At 40.4% G+C, this 25,464-nt stretch overlaps 1 protein-coding gene across 2 annotated transcripts in view; it reads left to right on the forward strand.

The window, feature by feature from the left end:
- Positions 1-21,089, forward strand: part of LOC139753389 (uncharacterized) — a 139,697-nt gene extending 118,608 nt beyond the window's left edge. For both annotated transcript variants that reach the window (XM_071669827.1, XM_071669828.1), the window contains 4 exons: positions 8,461-8,661; positions 9,754-9,909; positions 18,704-18,866; positions 20,187-21,089. In XM_071669827.1, coding sequence (XP_071525928.1) covers positions 8,461-8,661; positions 9,754-9,909; positions 18,704-18,866; positions 20,187-20,208 — 542 coding nt within the window. In that variant the 3' untranslated portion in view covers positions 20,209-21,089. The remainder of the gene's footprint in view (positions 1-8,460; positions 8,662-9,753; positions 9,910-18,703; positions 18,867-20,186) is intronic.
- Positions 21,090-25,464: the final 4,375 nt, after the last annotated feature.

The following is a 25,464-nucleotide window of genomic DNA, read 5'->3' on the forward strand; positions in this document are numbered from 1 at the left end:
ATGGACTTTTCAAGATTCTGTAAGAATGAGACCTTTGGAACGTCGCCTGTCACTTAAATCCAGAAGGCACCTGTGACATGTACCCATTGTTTTCTTCTGATGTGAATTATTAGTTCACCAAAGAAATAACTGCCTTCTTGGAAACTTTTTTCTTTCTATTATAGGAGATAGTATCAAATGGTTTTCTTGCAGTCCAAGCGCACAGTTCACCCTCCAATTTTTTGTCATTTATGTTATTATTTGGGCCATCATAGAGGTCTAGATTAGTTTTACAGGATATATTCCTTTATACCTGAGTAGCATATCACTGAAGTAAGCACTCGCAATCATAAAGCCATTTACTGTGATTATCTTTTCCGGTATTTTACAAACCATGCTTGTTGGTGGTATCAGCTTTCAGCTAATGTATTTCACTTGTTGCCTTTTTCAGTATTTTACAAACCATGCTTGTTAGTGGTACCAGCCTTCAGCTAATGTATTTTATTTGTTGCCTTTCTTGAAATAAGTCTTAATATGTGCTCTCTTCCACTTACATGGCACTTATCGTACTACTAATGATGCACTAGACTACATTTTAAGTGGCATTTCAGGTGTTATTGCTTTTTTTTTTTCTTTTAGATATAAGGGGTGAAATATCATTTGAGCCTTATATTGTATAGACTTAGGTCCTTTTTGGCATTAGCATTTTTGTACAACTCCAGGACCTTTGTTATAGGGCCCCTGCAGCTTCAAGGCCTCATGGAAAAGCCGGGAAATGAGGGATTCCATTAGAGTGAAAGGTCAAAGAGATGATAATGCACCTTTTTGTTTAGAGATGATACTGTCTTGCTAAAGTTGTTTTTTGCCTGCAATATAAACACTTGCTGATGGAGTCTGGTGACACATGATCTTACTTGTATTGAGTCAGACAAATTCAATCTTGCCCATGGTGTTTCCCCATCCCACATGATTAGTGTTAGTGTAACTGTGTCATCCATTGTGAGTACAGTGAAAACCATGCAATTTATTTTTTTACTAACCTTTTCTCTGAGTGCTTCTTTCTCAGTATTTCACCTTTAACTGACAGTTTTCTCTTGATGGATTCAATAGACAATTAGGATTTGATATGCTTTGTCCACTTTTTTCCTGCTTTTCATTCCTTATATTTTTGTACTCATTTCTTGTTCTCTTATACCTTGCAGATGTTGCCTGGCCAATGTACTATCTTTATATTCCCATTACTTCATTTCTTACTTGTTTTTAACTTTTGACAGCTGTTGAACCAAGTTTCTCTCTCCTCTTGGAGTAATTGTTTGTCATCCTTTGTGAGTACTGTCAAAAACATAGCATTAATTTTTTTTTCCACTCTTTTTCTGTGGTTGCATCATTCTAGCATTAATTTTTTTCCTCTCTTTTTCTGTGGTTGCATCATTCTGATTATTTGGCCTTTAACTGACAGTTTGCTCTTGATGAAATTGTGAAACAGTTTAGGATATGATGCACATTCTTCACATTTTTTTCTGTTGCTCTTCACTCCTTATTCTTTTGTACTCATTTTGTGTTCTTGTATACTTTGAAGATATTGCATTGTCACTGCACAATCTTTATATTCCTTTACTTTATCTTCTACTTGTCTTTAACTGTTGACATCTGTTGAACCACGTTTCTCTCTCCCCTTTGCATGATTACCTGTTTGTACCTGTCTGGGATGCGTACTACTTGGTGGCCTGGATGCCACTATCTGTGTTGACCATATAGCAAAGGTTACTTTGGCTTGGATGGAGTTCTGTGTCTCTTATTCTAATTCATTCTTCCCCTAATCATGGTTCAATTGCTCCTACTCAGGTGCTTGCTGCATCAGTGATGGATTGCGCAAAAGATGCTTGTGGCATGAGAAGAGTGGGAGGTGGGTTGATTAGAAAGGGTAGTGAGTGGTGGGATGAAGAAGTAAGAGTATTAGTGAAAGAGAAGAGAGAGGCATTTGGACGATTTTTGCAGGGAAAAAATGCAATTGAGTGGGAGATGTATAAAAGAAAGAGACAGGAGGTCAAGAGAAAGGTGCAAGAGGTGAAAAAAAGGGCAAATGAGAGTTGGGGTGAGAGAGTATCATTAAATTTTAGGGAGAATTAAAAGATGTTCTGGAAGGAGGTAAATAAAGTGCGTAAGACAAGGGAGCAAATGGGAACTTCAGTGAAGGGCGCAAATGGGGAGGTGAAAACAAGTAGTGGTGATGTGAGAAGGAGATGGAGTGAGTATTTTGAAGGTTTGTTGAATGTGTTTGATGATAGAGTGGAAGATATAGGGTGTTTTGGTCGAGGTGGTGTGCAAAGTGAGAGGGTTAGGGAAAATGATTTGGTAAACAGAGAAGAGGTAGTGAAAGCTTTGCGGAAGATGAAAGCCGGCAAGGCAGCAGGTTTGGATGGTATTGCAGTGGAATTTATTAAAAAAGGGGGTGACTGTATTGTTGACTGGTTGGTAAGGTTATTTAATGTATGTATGACTCATGGTGAGGTGCCTGAGGATTGGCGGAATGCGTGCATAGTGCCATTGTACAAAGGCAAAGGGGATAAGAGTGAGTGCTCAAATTACAGAGGTATAAGTTTGTTGAGTATTCCTGGTAAATTATATGGGAGGGTATTGATTGAGAGGGTGAAGGCATGTACAGAGCATCAGATTGGGGAAGAGCAGTGTGGTTTCAGAAGTGGTAGAGGATGTGTGGATCAGGTGTTTGCTTTGAAGAATGTATGTGAGAAATACTTAGAAAAGCAAATGGATTTGTATGTAGCATTTATGGATCTGGAGAAGGCATATGATAGAGCTGATAGAGATGCTCTTTGGAAGGTATTAAGAATATATGGTGTGGGAGGCAAGTTGTTAGAAGCAGTGAAAAGTTTTTATCAAGGATGTAAGGCATGTGTACGTGTAGGAAGAGAGGAAAGTGATTGGTTCTCAGTGAATGTAGGTTTGCGGCAGGGGTGTGTGATGTCTCCATGGTTGCTTAATTTGTTTATGGATGGGGTTGTTAGGGAGGTAAATGCAAGAGTTTTGGAAAGAGGGGCAAGTATGAAGTCTGTTGGGGATGAGAGAGCTTGGGAAGTGAGTCAGTTGTTGTTCGCTGATGATACAGCGCTGGTGGCTGATTCATGTGAGAAACTGCAGAAGCTGGTGACTGAGTTTGGAAAAGTGTGTGGAAGAAGAAAGTTAAGAGTAAATGTGAATAAGAGCAAGGTTATTAGGTACAGTAGGGTTGAGGGTCAAGTCAATTGGGAGGTGAGTTTGAATGGAGAAAAACTGGAGGAAGTGAAGTGTTTTAGATATCTGGAAGTGGATCTGGCAGCGGATGGAACCATGGAAGCGGAAGTGGATCATAGGGTGGGGGAGGGGGCGAAAATCTGGGGGCCTTGAAGAATGTGTGGAAGTCGAGAACATTATCTCGGAAAGCAAAAATGGGTATGTTTGAAGGAATAGTGGTTCCAACAATGTTGTATGGTTGCGAGGCGTGGGCTATGGATAGAGTTGTGCGCAGGAGGATGGATGTGCTGGAAATGAGATGTTTGAGGACAATGTGTGGTGTGAGGTGGTTTGATTGAGTGAGTAACGTAAGGGTAAGAGAGATGTGTGGAAATAAAAAGAGCGTGGTTGAGAGGGCAGAAGAGGGTGTTTTGAAGTGGTTTGGGCACATGGAGAGGATGAGTGAGGAAAGATTGACCAAGAGGATATATGTGTCGGAGGTGGAGGGAACAAGGAGAAGAGGGAGACCAAATTGGAGGTGGAAAGATGGAGTGAAAAAGATTTTGTGTGATCGGGGCCTGAACATGCAGGAGGGTGAAAGGAGGGCAAGGAATAGAGTGAATTGGAGCGATGTGGTATACCGGGGTTGACGTGCTGTCAGTGGATTGAATCAAGGCATGTGAAGCGTCTGGGGTAAACCATGGAAAGCTGTGTAGGTATGTATATTTGTGTGTGTGGACGTATGTATATACATGTGTATGGGGGGGGGGGGCCATTTCTTTCGTCTGTTTCCTTGCGCTACTTCGCAAACGCGGGAGACAGCGACAAAGTATAATAATATAATAATAAAAAATAATTTTGTGAGGGAGGCATGTGGCCACCCCCTTGATAAGAGTTCCTGGAGGAATAGGTGTCAGAGATATGAATAGATAGTTAGGATGACTGCATTTAGCCCCTCTCTCTTATTTCCTCCCACTGAGCCTATAACCTTTCCTATATTTTTCTCATTCAGTGTCTTCCAAATACTGTTCCAGCTTCATGTCAACATGGATTATAGACTAGATGGCATACTTCTTTGAATCCTCAGGGAGTGTCTCTGAACTAGCTCCAGTTCTTGCTTTGCCAATTTTGTCTTTGTCCAAAAACCAACATTTCTTCTACTTCCAAGAAGCATTGCTTGATGCACCCTATTTATAAGAAAGGAGACCATTCTGACAATGCTGACTGTTGTCCATTGCTTTGACTTCTTGTACCCCCAGAGTCTTTGCAATTTCCATGAACTCATTTTCTCAGATTCTTAGAATCTCATTCACTTCTTTACTATCACTGGTACAGCTTTTGAAGTACAGTCTCCCAGTGATCTCTCTTGTTAGACTCACCTCTGGTTCTCTTATCTCGAGAAATTTTGATAATTCATTTGATATGGCCTTCAACATCAAAGCATTTCACAGTGTGTGGCTTAAATCTTTGTTTTCTAAACTTCCATCCTTTTGTTCTTTTACTTTTCCCTCTTCTCTAATGCACATCTTCCTTTATAGATAGTTCATTGCTGTAGTTGCTGATGGAGCAATTCCCTTTCTCCCACAGGGTTCTTTTCTATCACCTACTTTCATCTATCTATCTATCTGTATCTCTAATGCCTGATCGTATTGGAACTTCTTGAAAGGGGTGGTCACAGCAACAGAGTCTCCGTAACTTAAGAACTCCAGTGCTGCTTCTTAGCCTTTAGTGCCTCACCCTTAACAGGCCACTGGCAGAAGTTAAGTCTAATGCAGTGTTTGCAGAGGCTCCCACCCAATGTTCCTAATGACTACTTTTATCTAATGCTCCTACCAGCCACTTCTACTTAATGTTTATGCCTAATAATCCTGCCTAAATGTTCATGCGTATTACTTCTACCTGCTGTTCCTATCATTTTGCCAAAAGGCAGGGCTTGCACATTGTGCTCACAACAAGAAATGCGAATAGTACGAAAGAAAAGAAAGATAAAGAATGAGGTGCATGAGTCAAGTGTTGTCAAGTGTTACATATGACAAGGAGAGATTGTAGGTTGTGGACAGAATACCAGTAGTCCACATGCTAGTGAGGCAGAAAGAAAAGAGAGCTACCTGGGTCAGAGGAGTGCAACTTGATAACCACTAAAGTGCTGGCTCACTAAGATGTTACTAACCCTCCTGATAGCCAGATGAGTAGTACTGGTGATGTACTCCCCTGATCATTGGCTGTCTACCAACTGCTACCAACTCTCATCTCTTCATAATGATCTCTCCTTAGTTTCTAACCCTTTCTCTCTTGCACAAGTGACTCCAGTTTAGACACTTCATCTCATCTTCCCCTCCTTCATACTTAAATACTATTCTCTTGCAGTTATTGTATCCCCTCTCCAAACTCCTGAAAAACTGATCCATGACAAAATTGAGCAGAATGTCCCTTTCTCACTAGCATATCACAGCTTTAGTTAGACCCAATGACTCCATGACTACATTGTTCAGACCTAAAATAACACATCCCAAATGGTTTCAGCCAACCACAGCCTTCCCTCTTGTACTGTATGATTGGCAACAGATATCAGCAAAACATTTGACACTGTTCCCCAACACATCCTCAAATATTAGGAACTCGACACTTTCCTCCATGAAAATGACAAAAATTTATTAACCAATTTCATAGATGGCTGACAAGCCAGAGGCATTCAGGAAGGCTTCACCTTGAAAACCCTGAGACTCTAGAGTGGAGTTCCCCAGGGAACAGTTCCCTCTTCAGCTCTCTTCAACCTCCTGTGTAACCTCTCAACATCTCTCAGAGTCCAAACTGTGGATTTCCTGTCTTGTTCAAATGACGTCATGATCGCATCACAAAAAATGACCGCTACTGTTGCAGCAACAGACATGTAACATTACATCGTACATTTAAAACAAATTAAGAACAAAAATTCTGCATCCCCACAGAAATGCACCATAACCCTCTTATAACACCAGACAGACATGAATCCAACCTCCACCCTCCCATATGCACTTCCACTCAGCAGAACTCCAGCCATAGTATGTATCACGGACACACAACATTTACTTTTCACACAAACATCAGCACAAAGGCTATAACCAAATTAAAAGCTCTCATAACTCTTGCAATCAAGTTTTAGATAAAGAAAAGAATCCTGTAGTATCATTTTGAACTATCCTGTAGCTTTACTTTATGTCAGAAATGGGCATAACAAAACTACAAACCACACAAAGGCCCCCAGATTATCAATGGCTCCTGATCAACCACAAACACCTGAACACTGCAGAACTAAGAAAAACTTTTTCCAAACAATCTCATATTCTTTGCACTTAGGTCTTTGCAACAGCCTTAACCCCCTTCCACCTAAGCCATATTATAACCTCCCACCAACCCCCAAGTTAAGGGCAAAAATATAAATACCCCTGCTTCACACTGTAGCAATCTAACTCACAGATTACCCTTTCGTAGCAAATATGCTATTGACAAAACACACAAGCTAATGATCTGACTAACACTAAAGAACCTTCCTTCCAGCCCAGTCCCAAAACTCACCCCACCAGACATATTCCCATCTGAAACTGCACTCCCTAGGCATGTACACTGGGAAAAAGTATATTACCGCTTTTTTTTGTGAAAAAATATGATACCATGGATGAAGGATTTTGAAAATTGCCCATTAGTCTAGCCTCACATTGGTACCCTGCTTTCATATTGTAACATATCAATTGCTAGCAACCTTTCGTGTCATTTACCATAGTAAATGATATATTGATTTCTTATTTTGTTGGAAATAATTAGAGAGTGGGGTTGCCATACTATTATCAGGACACTTGTCTCATGTTCAGTCACACCAATCCTTCTGAGATGGTATGAGTCAGATCCATTCGGGAAAATACTTTTTTACTGACACCTCAAATCTTTACATCACTACAGACACTGATTCAGCATATCACAGGACCTGTAATGCCCAAGGTGTAGCTTCCTTTCAAACTGAAGACACAGCAGTTGCTCCTTAATTGTCATGCACTCCCTTCCTTCAGACGAATACAAAACCACACCACTTGACCTATGGTACCACTTAGTGGATGTGGCCAGCTTCTTGTGCACTGTGGGAGCACTGTCGAACAGGTTCCTGAAGCAAAAATAAGGTATTTCCTCTCTTAATGGGAAAGCAAAAGCTCAGTTGAATTCAGTGGTGATAAATTGCTGTTTCTACCTGTATCTCTCGAATGTCACTTATTCCTTGTGTTACTTTCAGAACACCACAATTTATGCATGTGAAACTGTAAATGTGTTGGGCTTAATCATATTCTCTACTCTGTCTGGTGAAGCCATCTGATTATCATCACAACTAATATTTTTCAAAACTGAGGGTGCTCTTTAGGAGATGTAGTTATTTTTCTTGTAAAAACTGTTTTATTTGTCCTGTGTAGAACTACTTGTATACTTGAGTTGGCTCATCCACCTTGTCTCGAGCAGCTAGACTGGAGGCTAAAGCCTTTTGTTTCATTGTTCTCCAGGCATTACCTCCCTCCAACCATTTCTTTCTTTTCACCTTGTTGTTGCCTTCTCTACATTTTACAGGTATTATTTCAGCTACTGTTCTCATGAGCTGTCTGACTGATGTTTTCCATAGTTTCTGTATGGAAACCAGCTGCACAAAGATTGATTGTTTTGATATCTCCTTACTTCCTCAGACAGTGTATCTATGGGAATCTCTTCCTTGCTTAAGCTTTCCTTCTTTCTATAACCTTTTTTTACCGTTGATCAAGATATAGACACATGGAAAGTGCTGATTGATTTCTTCTTTCGTTTTCTCATACATTGTTTCCTTTCCACTAGAGATGGCCATGATTGGAGGATGCTTTACCCTTGTCATGTTGATTACTTTTTAAAAAATATGAGGGGGCCCCTTCATCTTGAGCTGTTTTATGGTGTATATGCTTGTTTGTTATGAAAGTGTGTGTCAAATTATTACAAATTCTTTTCATGATGATACTTTGCATGTAATGATTTCCATTATAACATACTTAGGAACCATATTCCTTTTAGTATACAACTTAGAATAAGCAATTTGCAGTATAAACTATTTTTATTGATAATTGTGGAGAAAAAATATTTCAGCTTTTACACACTTTGCATGACAGGATAGCAAGCTGGAATGAAAAATTTTGTATTTACACATGACTGATAGCTCATGTTAGTATGATAGATAATATTGGATTGATTTTCTCTTTTTTCATGTAGGACCCCCATTGAAAAAATCAAAAGATGAGGACCAAAAGAGTGAATACTTCAAAGCAAAGGGTGATACATTTGGTCGAATAAGATTAAAAGCAGCAGCAAAATGGAATCCACCACGTTCTCCCTTCAACCTCTTCCAGGAGTCTCTGTATCATGATCCATGGAAACTCCTTATTGGAACCATATTTCTCAACAGAACCACAGGTATGAACTAATGTGTTTTAGTGTCATTTGCATCTTTAATAAAGTCATTTCTTTAAGCATATGATATATAATTTGGATTAATTTTTTGATAATGCAAATAACATCAGCTGTCATTTATATTTAATCCTGATCGCTAGATGCTTTACATTTTCTTTGAGTGCATTCATTCAGATAACTATGAACCACATCATCCTCATCTTGTGCTGTTGGTTAATTAATTGATTATACCATCTCAGAATCCATGTTATGGGACTTGTGCAGATTGGAGGCTGTATTCCATTTAGGAGCTGGAAACCATTAGAAATGAAATGTATGAAGACATGTGGTGTAAGGAAGAATGATCAAATAATAGATTATAGGGTAAAAGAATGTTAGGAAGAGGGGGAGCTCAGATGGTTTAGACATAGGGAGAAGATTAGTAAGAAGAGGTTTGCTAAGAGGGTAGATATGTCAGAAGTGGAGTGAACAAGGAGAAAGGGAAACCAAAGAATAGGTGGAAGGATGGAGTGAAAGATGCTATGAGTGATCAGGGCCTAACCATGCAGGAGGATGTGAAACATGTTTAGGAGAAAGTAAATTGGACCAATACAGTATGCAGTGGTCAGTGTGCTGTCAGTGGGTTGAACCAAGGCTTATGAAGTAGACAGGAAACCACAGAACAGACTGTGGGACCTGGATGTGGACAGGGGCTCTGGTGTTGGTGCATTATACATGACATTCTTTGTCAGTTCACGGTGCTACCTAGTTAGCTAAGCTGTGAACAAGTATGAAAAGAAATGAACCATGGGTGAAATACAGTAGACAGTGATATAAGAACGAATTGAGGCAACTCTGAAGACGAGCAGTTTGAGTATGGATGAGTGAAATCATTTGCCTTAATGATTAGATTTAGAAAAGATTCTGCTTCAGCATATTCAAATCAAACTGAATTTTTAGGATATATCATAAAGTAGGTGAGTTGAATCTTACATAAACTCAGAAAAGTATAGTAGATATTATTATAGAAAACTCAGAAAGAGCGTATTAGATGTAATTAAAGAAATATCCTTTTATCTGAAATGAGGATTATTAATACCAATCGTAATATCTCAGGTGAAGAAGCTCTTGGTAAAAATATTCTCTGGAAGTTTCTTGAGAGATGGCCAACCCCTGAAGACACAGTCAGGACTTCGTGGGAAGAAATTGCTGATTTTATTCAACCTCTTGGCCTCCATGAAAAAAGAGCAAAATTAATCATTCGTTTCTCAGGTTGGTGTTGAGCGGTGTTTTAGCCTTATCATACTACTTTCTATTTTGAACACTTCTTAGTCCTTTATTTTCTGTGGTTGGAGGAATGGTCATTCTTAAGATTGAGCAGAAGTTCCAACCATGATCTGTTTTAGTCAGAAATCCTGGCTGTACAGAAAATGAACAGCAAGACATACCATATATACTTAAAATTTATGAGAGTTTTCTTTCCAAGGTCAGTCTGACCCATGACTTTGAAAGAATCTCCTGATTAGTAGGGGTTCCTCTAACCACCAACTGTTTGGCTTTCTCTCGTTGTTCACTAACCACCCATTCAGACATTATAGCGTATTTCATTAGTCTGCATTCCTCCAGTTAGTAACACCCACATGGTGATAACTGCAAGGCATTGTAGCCACCACATAATTCTCAAACCCTCAGTTTTTTAAGCTGAGACGGCATGGGCACCTGAGGCCCTAATCAAAGCCATCCCATGAGTATGAATATGTACATGTGCATATATTTGTATGCCTTTTTTTTTTTTTTTTTTTTTTTTTTTTTTTTTTATACTTTGTCGCTGTCTCCCGCGTTTGCGAGGTAGCGCAAGGAAACAGACGAAAGAAATGGCCCCCCCCCCATACACATGTACATACACACGTCCACACACGCAAATATACATACCTACACAGCTTTCCATGGTTTACCCCAGACGCTTCACATGCCTTGATTCACTCCACTGACAGCACGTCAACCCCTGTATACCACATCGCTCCAATTCACTCTATTCCTTGCCCTCCTTACACCCTCCTGCATGTTCAGGCCCCGATCACACAAAATCTTTTTCACTCCATCTTTCCACCTCCAATTTGGTCTCCCTCTTCTCCTCGTTCCCTCCACCTCCGACACATATATCCTCTTGGTCAATCTTTCCTCACTCATTCTCTCCATGTGCCCAAACCATTTCAAAACACCCTCTTCTGCTCTCTCAACCACGCTCTTTTTATTTCCACACATCTCTCTTACCCTTACGTTACTTACTCGATCAAACCACCTCACACCACACATTGTCCTCAAACATCTCATTTCCAGCACATCCATCCTCCTGCGCACAACTCTATCCATAGCCCACGCCTCGCAACCATACAACATTGTTGGAACCACTATTCCTTCAAACATACCCATTTTTGCTTTCCGAGATAATGTTCTCGACTTCCACACATTTTTCAAGGCTCCCAAAATTTTCGCCCCCTCCCCCACCCTATGATCCACTTCCGCTTCCATGGATCCATCCGCTGACAGATCCACTCCCAGATATCTAAAACACTTCACTTCCTCCAGTTTTTCTCCATTCAAACTCACCTCCCAATTGACTTGACCCTCAACCCTACTGTACCTAATAACCTTGCTCTTATTCACATTTACTCTTAACTTTCTTCTTCCACACACTTTTCCAAACTCAGTCACCAGCTTCTGCAGTTTCTCACATGAATCAGCCACCAGCGCTGTATCATCAGCGAACAACAACTGACTCACTTCCCAAGCTCTCTCATCCCCAACAGACTTCATACTTGCCCCTCTTTCCAGGACTCTTGCATTTACCTCCCTAACAACCCCATCCATAAACAAATTAAACAACCATGGAGACATCACACACCCCTGCCGCAAACCTACATTCACTGAGAACCAATCACTTTCCTCTCTTCCTACACGTACACATGCCTTACATCCTCGATAAAAACTTTTCACTGCTTCTAACAACTTGCCTCCCACACCATATATTCTTAATACCTTCCACAGAGCATCTCTATCAACTCTATCATATGCTTTCTCCAGATCCATAAATGCTACATACAAATCCATTTGCTTTTCTAAGTATTTCTCACATACATTCTTCAAAGCAAACACCTGATCCACACATCCTCTACCACTTCTGAAACCGCACTGCTCTTCCCCAATCTGATGCTCTGTACATGCCTTCACCCTCTCAATCAATACCCTCCCATATAATTTACCAGGAATACTCAACAAACTTATACCTCTGTAATTTGAGCACTCACTCTTATCCCCTTTGCCTTTGTACAATGGCACTATGCACGCATTCCGCCAATCCTCAGGCACCTCACCATGAGTCATACATACATTAAATAACCTTACCAACCAGTCAACAATACAGTCACCCCCTTTTTTAATAAATTCCACTGCAATACCATCCAAACCTGCTGCCTTGCCGGCTTTCATCTTCCGCAAAGCTTTTACTACCTCTTCTCTGTTTACCAAATCATTTTCCCTAACCCTCTCACTTTGCACACCACCTCGACCAAAACACCCTATATCTGCCACTCTGTCATCAGACACATTCAACAAACCTTCAAAATACTCATTCCATCTCCTTCTCACATCACCACTACTTGTTATCACCTCCCCATTTACGCCCTTCACTGAAGTTCCCATTTGCTCCCTTGTCTTACGCACCCTATTTACCTCCTTCCAGAACATCTTTTTATTCTCCCTAAAATTTATTGATAGTCTCTCACCCCAACTCTCATTTGCCCTTTTTTTCACCTCTTGCACCTTTCTCTTGACCTCCTGTCTCTTTCTTTTATACTTCTCCCACTCAATTGCATTTTTTCCCTGCAAAAATCGTCCAAATGCCTCTCTCTTCTCTTTCACTAATACTCTTACTTCTTCATCCCACCACTCACTACCCTTTCTAAACAGCCCACCTCCCACTCTTCTCATGCCACAAGCATCTTTTGCGCAATCCATCACTGATTCCCTAAATACATCCCATTCCTCCCCCACTCCCCTTACTTCCATTGTTCTCACCTTTTTCCATTCTGTACACAGTCTCTCCTGGTACTTCCCCACACAGGTCTCCTTCCCAAGCTCACTTACTCTCACCACCTTCTTCACCCCAACATTCACTCCTCTTTTCTGAAAACCCATACTAATCTTCACCTTAGCCTCCACAAGATAATGATCAGACATCCCTCCAGTTGCACCTCTCAGCACATTAACATCCAAAAGTCTCTCTTTCGCACGCCTGTCAATTAACACGTAATCCAATAACGCTCTCTGGCCATCTCTCCTACTTACATAAGTATACTTATGTATATCTCGCTTTTTAAACCAGGTATTCCCAATCATCAGTCCTTTTTCAGCACATAAATCTACAAGCTCTTCACCATTTCCATTTACAACACTGAACACCCCATGCATACCAATTATTCCCTCAACTGCCACATTACTCACCTTTGCATTCAAATCACCCATCACTATAACCCGGTCTCGTGCATCAAAACCGCTAACACACTCATTCAGCTGCTCCCAAAACACTTGCCTCTCATGATCTTTCTTCTCATGCCCAGGTGCATATGCACCAATAATCACCCACCTCTCTCCATCAACTTTCAATTTTACCCATATTAATCGAGAATTTGTATGCCTGTGTATGTATATGTTAAAATGTATATATGTGTATATGTGCATGTGTGAGCATTTATGTATATACATGTGTATGTGGGTGGGTTAGGCCATTCCTCTTATGTTTCCTTGTGCTACCTCGCGAACATGGGAGACGGCAATTAAGTATAATTGAATAAATAATGAATATATATATTTTTTTTCATACATATTAGCCATTTCCCGCATTAGCAAGGTAGCATTAAGAACAGAGGACTGAGCCTTAGAGGGAAAATCCTCACTTGGCCCCCTTCTCTGTTCCTTCTTTAGGTAAAGTAAAAACTGGAGGGGAGGATTTCCAGCTCCCATCTCCCTCCCCTTTTAGTCGCCTTTTATGATATGCAGAGAAAATGTGGGAAGTATTCTTTCTCCTGTATCCCCATATAGGGAAGAAAGAATACTTCCCACGCATTCCTCACGTGTCGTAGAAGGCAACTAAGCGGGACAGGAGCGGGGGCTGGAAACCCTCCCCTCCTTATATTTTAACTTTTTAAAAGGGAAAACAGAAAAAGGAGTCACGTGGGGAGTGTTCATCCTCCTCGAAGGCTCAGATTGGGGTGTCTAAATGTGTGTGGATGTAACCAAGATGAGAAAATAGGAGAGATAGGTAGTATGTTTGAGGAAAGGAACCTGGATGTTCTGGCTCTGAGTGAAACGAAGCTCAAGGGTAAAGGGCAAGAGTGGTGTGGGAATGTCTTGGGAGTAAATTCAGGGGTTAGTGAGAGGACAAGAGCAAGGGAAGGAGTAGCACTACTCCTGAAACAGGAGTGGTGGGAGTATGTGATAGAGTGTAAGAAAGTAAACTCTAGATTGATATGGGTAAAACTGAAAGTTGATGGAGAAAGATGGGTGATTATTGGTGCATATGCACCTGGGCATGAGAAGAAAGATCATGAGAGGCAAGTGTTTTGGGAGCAGCTGAGTGAGTGTGTTAGTAGTTGTGATGCACGAGACCGGGTTATGGTGATGGGTGATTTGAATGCAAAGGTGAGTAATGTGGCAGTTGAGGGAATAATTGGTGTACTTGGGGTGTTCAGTGTTGTAAACGGAAATGGTGAAGAGCTTGTAGATTTATGTGCTGAAAAAGGACTGGTGATTGGGAATACCTGGTTTAAAATGAGAGATATACTTAAGTATACGTATGTAAGTAGGAGAGATGGCCAGAGAGCGTTATTGGATTACGTGTTAATTGATAGGCTTGCAAAAGAGAGACTTTTGGATGTTAATGTGCTGAGAGGTGTAACTGGAGGGATGTCTGGTCATTATCTTGTGGAGGCGAAGGTGAAGATTTGTAGAGGTTTTCAGAAAAGAAGAGAGAATGTTGGGGTGAAAAGAGTGGTGAGAGTAAGTGAGCTTGGGAAGGAGACTTGTGTGAGGAAGTACTAGGAGAGGCTGAGTACAGAATGGAAAAAGGTGAGAACAAAGGAGGTAAGGGGAGTGGGGGAGGAATGGGATGTATTTAGGGAAGCAGTGATGGCTTGCGCAAAAGATTCTTGTGGCATGAGAAGCATGGGAGGTGGGCAGATTAGGAAGGGTAGTGAGTGGTGGGATGAAGAAGAAAGAGTATTAGTGAAAGAGAAGAGAGAGGTATTTGGACAATTTTTGCAGGGAAGTAATTCCAATGAGTGGGAGATGTATAAAAGAAAGAGGCTGGAGGTCAAGAGGAAGGTGCAAGAGGTGAAAAAGAGGGCAAATGAGAGTTGGGGTGAGAGAGTATCATTAAATTTTAGGGAGAAAAAAAAGATGTTTTGGGAGGAGGTAAATAAAGTGTGTAAGACAGGGGAACAAATGGGAACTTCAGTGAAGGGGGCTAATAGGGAGGTGATAACAAGTAGTGGTGATGTGAGAAGGAGATGGAATGAGTATTTTGAAGGTTTGTTGAATGTGTTTTTTGATCGAGTGGCAGATATAGGGTGTTTTGGTCAAGATGGTGTGCAAAGTGAGAGGGTTAGGGAAAATGATTTGGTAAACAGAGAAGAGGTAGTAAAAGCTTTGCTGAAGATGAAAGCCGGCAAGGCAGTGGGTTTGGATGGTATTGCAGTGGAATTTATTAAAAAAGGGGATAACTGTATTGTTGACTGGTTGGTAAGGTTATTTAATGTATGTATGACTCATGGTGAGGTACCTGAGGATTGGCGGAATGCTTGCATAGTGCCATTGTACAGAGGCAAAGGGGATAAAAGTGAGTGCTCAAATTACAGAGGTATAAGTTTGAATATTCCTGGGAAGTTATATGGGAGGGTATTGATTGAGAGGGTGAAGGTATGTACAGAGCATCAGATTGGGGAAGAGCAGTGTGGTTTCAGAAGTGGTAGAGGATGTGTGGATCAGGTGTTAGCTTTGAAGAATGTATGTGAGAAATACTTAGAAAAGCAAATGGATTTGTAAGTAGCATTTATGGATCTGGAGAAGTCATATGATAGAGTTGATAGAGATGCTCTGTGGAAGGTATTAAGAATATATGGTGTGGGAGGCAAGTTGTTAGAAGCAGTGAAAAGTTTTTATGGAGGATGTAAGGCATGTGTACATGTAGGAAGAGAGGAAAGTGATTGGTTCTCAGTGAATGTAGGTTTGCGGCAGGGATGTGTGATGGATGTGCTGGAAATGAGATGTTTGAGGACAATATGTGGTGTGAGGTGGTTTGATCGAGTAAGTGATAATAGATTAAGAGAGATGTGTGGTAATAAAAAGAGTGTGGTTGAGAGAACAGAAGAGGGTGTTTTGAAATGGTTTGGTCACATGGAGAGAATGAGGGAGGAAAGATTAACCAAGAGGATGTATGTGTCAGAGGTGGAGGGAACGAGGAGAAGTGGGAGACCAAATTGGAGGTGGAAAGATGGAGTGAAAAAGATTTTGAGTGATCGGGGCCTGAACATGCAGAAGGGTGAAAGGCGTGCAAGGAATAGAGTGAATTGGAATGATGTGGTATACTGGGGTTGACGTGCTGTCAATGGATAGAACCAGGGCGTGTGAAGCATCTAGGGTAAACCATGGAAAGTTCTGTGGGGCCTGGATATGGAAAGGGAACTGTGGTTTCAGTGCATTATACAAGACAGCCAGAGACTGAGTGTGAACGAATGTGGCCTTTGTTGTCTTTTCTTAGCGCTACCTCGCGCACATGCGGGGAGAGGGGGTTGTTATTTCATGTGTGACGGGATGGCGATGGGTATGAATAAAGGCAGACAGTATGAATTATGTACATGTGTATATATGTATATGTCTGTGTGTGTATATATATGTATACGTGGAGATGTATAGGTATGTATATTTGTGTGTGTGGACATGTATGTATATACATGTGTATGTGGGTGGGTTGGGCCATTCTTTCGTCTGTTTCCTTGCGCTACCTTGCTAACGTGGGAAACAGCAACAAAGTATGATAAAAAAATATATATACATATATGAATAGGGAGCGGGGGACTGGAAATCCTCCCCTCCTTTGGTGCAGTGTTTGCAAAGGCTCCTACCTAATGTTCCTATTTACTACTTCTGCCTGATGTTCCTACCTACAAATTTTACCTGATGCTCCTTCTCAGATATTCCTGCTTACTACCATTTTGCCAAAAGGTAGGGTTAGTGCATAGCTATTAATTACAGCAGAAAAATCTAGTTACAAAAAAAATGAGGTGTATGAGGTAAGTGTTAGTAGGTGTTATGTATGACAAGGGGAGATTGTATGGGTGTGGACAGAATGCCAGTAGTCCACATGTAGGCAAGGCAGGAAGAAAAGACAGCTACCTGGATCAGAGGAGTGAAACTTGAGAACCACTGAAGTGTTGGCTCAGTATGCAGGTGCCATTAACTCTTCCAATACCCATGCGGCTAGTACTGTTAATACCCTTGTCGTTGGCTGCCTACCAAAGATATTCATTCATCCCACTCTGATCTTCAGATTTAACAGTTTTCTTTCTCGTACATTTTTTTCTATACATGTTCATCCATTCCATTGTTTACATGGCTCAGCTCACTAACAGGACATTGTCCCATGAACCACATTGCTCCAATTCAGTCTATCCCTTCGAAGCTTTGCATTCTCTTGAATGTTCAGGCATCTTTCACTCCATCCTTCCACCATATTCTTGGCTCCCCCCTTTTCCTAGTTCCTTCCGCTTCTGATGTATGATTTTCTTAATCATCCCTTTCTCACTCACCCTCTCCATACTTCCTAAACATTTTAGCACAACCTCATCATCTCTTTCCTACATCATACATATTCCAATTATTCCCACACCTCTCATAGATCAAACCTCTTTACACCACATTTCATTTCCAACACATTCACCCTATCCTTTATATTTTTGTCGTAGGTCCACACATCACATCCAGGCAACACCAACAGGACTACTATTTCATCAAACAAGCCCATCTTTGTCCCTTACAGTATTATTATTTTTTTTATTTTGCTTTGTCGCTGTCTCCCGCATTAGCGAGGTAGCACAAGGAAACAGATGAAAGAATGGCCCAACCCACCCACATACACATGTATATACATACACGTCCACACTCGCAAATATACATACCTACACATCTCAATGTATACATATATATATATATACACACAGACATATACATATATACACATGTACATAATTCATACTGTCTGCCCTTATTCATTCCTGTCGCCACCTCACCACACATGGAATAACAACCCTCTCCCACCTCATGTGCGCGAGGTAGCGCTAGGAAAAGACTACAAAGGCCACATTCGTTCACACTGTCTCTAGCTGTCATGTAATAATGCACCGAAACCACAGCTCCCTTTCCACATCCAGGCCCCACAGAACTTTCCATGGTTTACCCCAGACGCTTAACATGCCCTGGATCAATCCATTGACAGCACGTCGACCCCGGTATACCACATCGTTCCAATTCACTCTATTCCTTGCATGCCTTTCACCCTCCTGCATGTTCAGGCTCTGATCACTCAAATCTTTTCTTACAGTATATTGTTTGTTATTCTGCTTTCACTCTTTTGTGTTGCTTCCAATTTTGTACTCTCTCCATTGAGTATATTTGTAACTTCATATATTTCCCAGCTTAGTATCTAGTGTGAATTGACAATTACTCATGCGATATCCTAACCAACTTGTAGAATTTTTCAGTTACTTTAAGTATCATATTGTCTTTAATAATATTTGAAGGATAAGAGGTGATTGACAGCTAGATTGTTTGAAGTAGATTATCCATTCATCAACACTTTTGAATATGAGAAGAGGTGACATGGTGTTGATGGAGTGTTATGTACTTATTCCATTGCGAATATCAGCCTATGTGCACTTTAAATATGGTATTTATTGCTTTTGAAGTAATTCATAACTCATTTTTAAATTAAATTGATATTCCATTTTTTCAGAGGAATACTTAACAAAGGATTGGATTTATCCCAAGGAACTTCATGGTATTGGAAAATATGGAAACGATTCCTACAGAATTTTCTGCGTAAATGAGTGGCGTAAGATCCGACCTTCTGATCACATGTTGAACTTCTACATCGATTGGCTGTGGGATAATCACCGGTATTTGGGCGTTGATTAGTACTTATGGACTACGGGTAATGAATAGTGCCCATCAATGGTACTGAATGAAGAGGCCAACAGTTTTAAGCCTTAGTGAGCTCATCAGCTACACACACAGAACATAGAGGGTTGTGATGCCCACTGAACATCACCTGCACTCAGTGTTTAGGATTTCATCTTTTAGATATTATTGGAAATAAGGCAATACTGACCTGAAGGTATATTGTCTCATAAAAGTTAAAGGTATCCTTGAGGTGTATTGTCTAATTGAAAGTAAAGGTGTAATGCTTAACACTGAATGTTTGCAATGTTGAGAGCGCACTTAAGTAGGTTTTGATAATGTGACCCTAGCATGAAAATACAAAGGAACTGTGTGACTTTTGTCTGAAAGCTATAAAGTATGACTGGATTCTTAAAGCAAGTTTTTTTATTTATGAAAAAGTGATGAGATAATAGGTGTAACAGGAATTGGATAAAATTAATGAAAAATTGGCCTTGATAGATTAGTTATTTGTTCATTTACATTTTCTATTTTATTTCTATATGAAAGAGGCTTTGAAATTATTGATCTCTTTGTTTATAGGCTTAAGAGAGTATAACTATTATTGTCACATGATATTGCAGTATTTTTCACTGTCATTCATGCAACATAGTCACTTTCATTCTTTATTAGGTAGATATCTTCAGTTTAGTCAGCTAGGTAATTTTCATGTGGTTTAATGAGTTTGAGTATGCATGGATATTTAAATGTTTTTGTTTTATTGATGATGTAAAACCTTTAGTGAAGTATTTTATATTTTAGTGTCTGGAATGATGAAAATGTCAATACCTGACTAGCTGAAGTTCATGACCAGCCAGTGTTTCAGTTATCCAAAATCTAGTGAAGCAGTATTACATCATCCACTATATACAACTTTATGGATTCATTTTATGGTTTTTTAGACCATAGATTGATCATAAAGATCAAATTAGGTGTCGTGAATCATACAGACTGACCAGGTTCTGGATAATGGAGTTTATGGTGAGGGATACTGTTTACAACAGAGACTCTTACCAATAGGATTATACTTTGTACAAATTTTTATCCACCAAGTTTAAAGTTATCAAATGGAATATAGTCCATTAAATGACTGCCTTTGTTATGGGAAGTAGGTAGGAGGGTTATCTGTTCATGAATTGGGTTGGGGTTAGAGAAGAATATATATAGTATAAAAGATTAAAAGTGTTAAATATTATTCTTTTTTATATTTATGTGTAATAAGATCCTTTGTTTACAAATCGATAGATCTTGTACCTTGATTAGACTTTATTTTTTTTCAGATTTGAGTCCTTCCCAGTATAACTTCATCATCTTAAGTAGGCTGGATTGTAAACTGTTGTTATTACTCTGGCCACACTGATAGAACCAGAAATATTTGCAAGTGATAGCAGTTTATGTAGGATATTAGGAAAAGAAAACATTAGATAACCATTCCAATCAATTTTTATCCAAATATGAATTTGCTGATATTTTCTTAGATTATGACAGCCATAAACATCACCAGAATGGATGGAAAGTTCCTGTTTACTGTATATGGAGAAATACAGGGAACATGATATATATATATATATATATATATATATATATATATATATATATATATATATAAAGATTTTTTAACAAAAATGTTATGATGAGAGATGCATGTATTATGTAGTTGAATGAAAAGGGGTATGAAAAGGCCTGTACTTTAATGGAAAGACTCTGTCAAGACTCTATTATTCTGGATGAGTCCATTAAGTTAAGTATACAGTAGCAAGAGGCCACAGATGAGAAGGAAAGATTGTCTTTGGGAGGTAAGATTGCAAGTCAGTGCATGATATGACAGTTTAAAAGCCAAGATTGCTTGGGCAGGCTGCATATTATGAGTAAGGTATCATTGTGAATGAATTTATGTGTTGGCAAGAATTATTTTAGAATGATTTACATGAATAATAAATGGGCTAAATACAGATAGGTGCTGAAGACAGTGGTTTGATACATTAGAACTAAATGTGTGGGTGATCTGTAATACACATGAATACAGGCCTCAGTTTAAATATTCAACTGGCTTAAGGTGTTGCTCTCTTGAAAATTATTATGAATTTAGTCCATGTCCTATGAGTTTGTGTACTGAATTTTGACTGTCAAATATTGAGTTAAAAAAATTAATTAGTTTTTTTTAATACACCTGCAGTACTCGAGCTTTTGCTCATTTCTTTTCTTTGTGTCCTAAGGTGGTCATTATTCTGCAGATTACACTGCTGGTGGAAAGTCACCTTTGCCAAGGATGTATCATTTGGAGTACAATCTTGTTAAGGAACCTTCCACTCCAAATGAGTTTACATTTGCCTGCTACTGGAAGTAGTGCAGCTTTGACTGCAGAAGCCTTTAGAAAGGTCCTGGCTAACACCAGGACTCTTTTATAGATATTGATCCTGGTTTTATTTATTTTTTTCATACATATTCGCCTTTTCCCTTGTCAGCAAGGCAGCGTTAAGAACAGAGGACTGAGCCATAGAGGGAATATCCTCACTGGGCTCCCTTCTCCATTCCCTCTTTTGGGAAATCAAAAACGGGAGGGGAGGATTTTCGGCCCCACCACTCCCTCATCTTTTAGTCGCTTTCTAAGACATGCAGGAAATATGTGGGAAGTATTCTTTCTCTCCAGGAAAAAACAGCAAAGGCCACAAGTAGGAAGAGAGGAAAGTGATTGGTTCCCAGTGAATGTCAGTTTGCGGCAGGGATGCATGATGTCTCCATGGTTATTTGATTTGTTTATAGATGGGGTTTTAAGGGAGGTCAATACAAGAGCTTTGGAGAGAGGGGCAAGTATGCTGTCTGTTGTGGATGAGAGGGCTTGGGAAGTGAGTCAATCGTTGTTTGCTGATGATACAGCGCTAGTGGCTGATTCAGGTGAGAAACTGCAGAAGCTGGGGACTGAGTTTGGTAAAGTGTGTGAAAGAAGAAAGCTGAGAGTAAATGTGAATAAGAGCAAGGTTATTAGGTTCAGTAGGGTTGAGGGAGAGGTCAATAGGGAGGTAAATTTGAATGGAGAAAAATTGGAGGAAGTGAAGTGTTTTAAATATCTGGGAGTGGATTTAGGTGCGGATGGAACCATGGAAGCGGAAGTGAGTCACAGGGTGGGGGAGGGGGCAGAGGTTCTGGGAGCGTTGAAAAATGTGTGGAAGGCGAGAACGTTACCTTGGAAAGCAAAAATGGGTAAGTTTGAAGGAATAGTGGTTCCAGCAATGTTATATGGTTGTGAGGCGTGGGCTATAGATAGGGTTGTGCGGAGGAGGGTGGATGTTTTGGAAATGAGATGTTTGAGGACAATATGTGGTGTGAGGTGGTTTGATTGAGTAAGTAATGAAAGGGTAAGAGAGATGTGTGATAATAAAAAGAGTGTTTGAGAGAGCAGAAAAGGGGGTGTATTGAAATGGTTTGGTCACATGGAGAGAATGAGTGAGGAAAGATTGACAAAGAGGATATTTGTGTCAGAGGTAGAGGGAATGAGGAGAATTTGGAGACCAAATTGGAGGTGGAAGGATGGAGTGGAAAACATTTTGAGTGATCAGGGCCTGAACATACAGGAGGGTGAAAGGTGTGCAAGAAATAGAATGAATTGGAATGATGTGGTATACCTGGGGTCGACGTGCTGTAAGTGGATTGTACCAGGGCATGTGAAGCGTCTGGGGTAAACCATGGAAAGTTTTGTGAGGCCTAGATGTGGAAAGGGAGCTGTGGTTTCGATGCATTACACATGACAGCTAGAGACCGAGTGTGAATGAATGTGGCCTTTGTTGTCTTTTCCTAGCACTACCTTGCACGCGTGTGGGGGGGAGGGGGTGCCATTTTATGTGTGGCGTAGTAATGATGGGAATGGATGAAGGCAGCAAGAATGAATATGTACATGTATATATATGTATATTGAATATGTACATGTGTATATATGTATATGTCTGTGTATGTATGTATGTATATGTTGAAATGTACAGATGTGTATATGTGCATGTGTGGGCATGTATGTATATACATGTGTATGAGGGTGGGTTGGGCCATTCTTTCGTCTGTTTCTTTGCGCTACCTTGCTAACACTAGAGACAGCAACAAAGTGTGATAAATAAGATAAAAGATATATTTTACTTTTCATTGGATTTGTATGTAGCATTTATGGATCTGGAGAAGGCATATGATAGAGTTGATAGAGATGCTCTGTGGAAGGTATTAAGAATATATGGTGTGGGAGGCAAGTTGTTAGAAGCAGTGAAAAGTTTTTATCGAGGATGTAAGGCATGTGTACGTGTAGGAAGAGAGGAAAGTGATTGGTTCTCAGTGAATGTAGGTTTGCGGCAGGGGTGTGTGATGTCTCCATGGTTGTTTAATTTGTTTATGGATGGGGTTGTAAGGGAGGTAAATGCAAGAGTCCTGGAAAGAGGGGCAAGTATGAAGTCTGTTGGGGATGAGAGAGCTTGGGAAGTGAGTCAGTTGTTGTTCGCTGATGATACAGCGCTGGTGGCTGATTCATGTGAGAAACTGCAGAAGCTGGTGACTGAGTTTGGTAAAGTGTGTGGAAGAAGAAAGTTGAGAGTAAATGTGAATAAGAGCAAGGTTATTAGGTACAGTAGGGGTGAGGGTCAAGTCAATTGGGAGGTGAGTTTGAATGGAGAAAAACTGGAGGAAGTGAAGTGTTTTAGATATCTGGGAGTGGATCTGTCAGCGGATGGAACCATGGAAACGGAAGTGGATCATAGGGTGGGGGAGGGGGCGAAAATTTTGGGAGCCTTGAAAAATGTGTGGAAGTCGAGAACACTATCTCGGAAAGCAAAAATGGGTATGTTTGAGGGAATAGTGGTTCCAACAATGTTGTATGGTTGCGAGGCGTGGGCTATGGATAGAGATGTGCGCAGGAGGATGGATGTGCTGGAAATGAGATGTTTGAGGACAATGTGTGGTGTGAGGTGGTTTGATCGAGTAAGTAACGTAAGGGTAAGAGAGATGTGTGGAAATAAAAAGAGCGTGGTTGAGAGAGCAGAAGAGGGTGTTTTGAAATGGTTTGGGCACATGGAGAGAATGAGTGAGGAGAGATTGACCAAGAGGATATATGTGTCGGAGGTGGAGGGAACGAGGAGAAGAGGGAGACCAAATTGGAGGTGGAAAGATGGAGTGAAAAAGATTTTGTGTGATCGGGGCCTGAACATGCAGGAGGGTGAAAGGAGGGCAAGAAATAGAGTGAATTGGAGTCATGTGGTATACAGGGGTTGACGTGCTGTCAGTGGATTGAAGCAAGGCATGTGAAGCGTCTGGGGTAAACCATGGAAAGCTGTGTAGGTATGTATATTTGCGTGTGTGGACGTGTGTATGTACATGTGTATGGTGGGGGGGGGGTTGGGCCATTTCTTTCGTCTGTTTCCTTGCGCTACCTCGCAAATGCGGGAGACAGCGACAAAGTATAAAAAAAAAAAAAAAAAAAAAAAAAAATAATAATACTCAATTACTGTTCCCCGCATTAGGGGACAGAGGAGAAAGAACACTTCCCATGTATTCCCTGCTTGTCATAAAAGGCAACTGAAAGGGAAGGGAGTGGGAGGCTGGAATTCCTCCCCTTCCATTTTAACTTTTCCAAAACAAGGAACTGAGAAGGGTGCCAAGTGAGGATATTCCCTCAAAAGTTCAGTCCTCTGTTCTTAAAGCTACCTCACTAATGCAGGAAGTGGCAAATATGTATGAAAAAATATATGAAATATACTTATTTGTTATACTTAATTGCTGTTTCCCACATCAGTGTGGTACTGCCAGGAAACATGAAGAATGGCCCATCCACTCATCTACTCATATATAATATAAACTTAAAAATCTGTACATGCACATGTACAAACATATATATATATATATATATATATATATATATATATATATTTTTTTTTTTTTTTTTTTTTTTTTTTTTTTTTTTTTTTTTTTATACTTTGTCGCTGTCTCCCGCGTTTGCGAGGTAGCGCAAGGAAACAGACGAAAGAAATGGCCCAACCCCCCCCATACACATGTACATACACACGTCCACACACGCAATATACATACCTACACAGCTTTCCATGGTTTACCCCAGACGCTTCACATGCCTTGATTCAATCCACTGACAGCACGTCAACCCCTGTATACCACATCGCTCCAATTCACTCTATTCCTTGCCCTCCTTTCACCCTCCTGCATGTTCAGGCCCCGATCACACAAAATCCTTTTCACTCCATCTTTCCACCTCCAATTTGGTCTCCCTCTTCTCCTCGTTCCCTCCACCTCCGACACATATATCCTCTTGGTCAATCTTTCCTCACTCATTCTCTCCATGTGCCCAAACCACTTCAAAACACCCTCTTCTGCTCTCTCAACCACGCTCTTTTTATTTCCACACATCCCTCTTACCCTTACGTTACTTACTCGATCAAACCACCTCACACCACACATTGTCCTCAAACATCTCATTTCCAGCACATCCATCCTCCTGCGCACAACTCTATCCATAGCCCACGCCTCGCAACCATACAACATTGTTGGAACCACTATTCCTTCAAACATACCCAT

Source organism: Panulirus ornatus, chromosome 14 (assembly GCF_036320965.1).
Source record: "Panulirus ornatus isolate Po-2019 chromosome 14, ASM3632096v1, whole genome shotgun sequence".
In the NCBI taxonomy this organism is placed as follows: domain Eukaryota; kingdom Metazoa; phylum Arthropoda; class Malacostraca; order Decapoda; family Palinuridae; genus Panulirus; species Panulirus ornatus.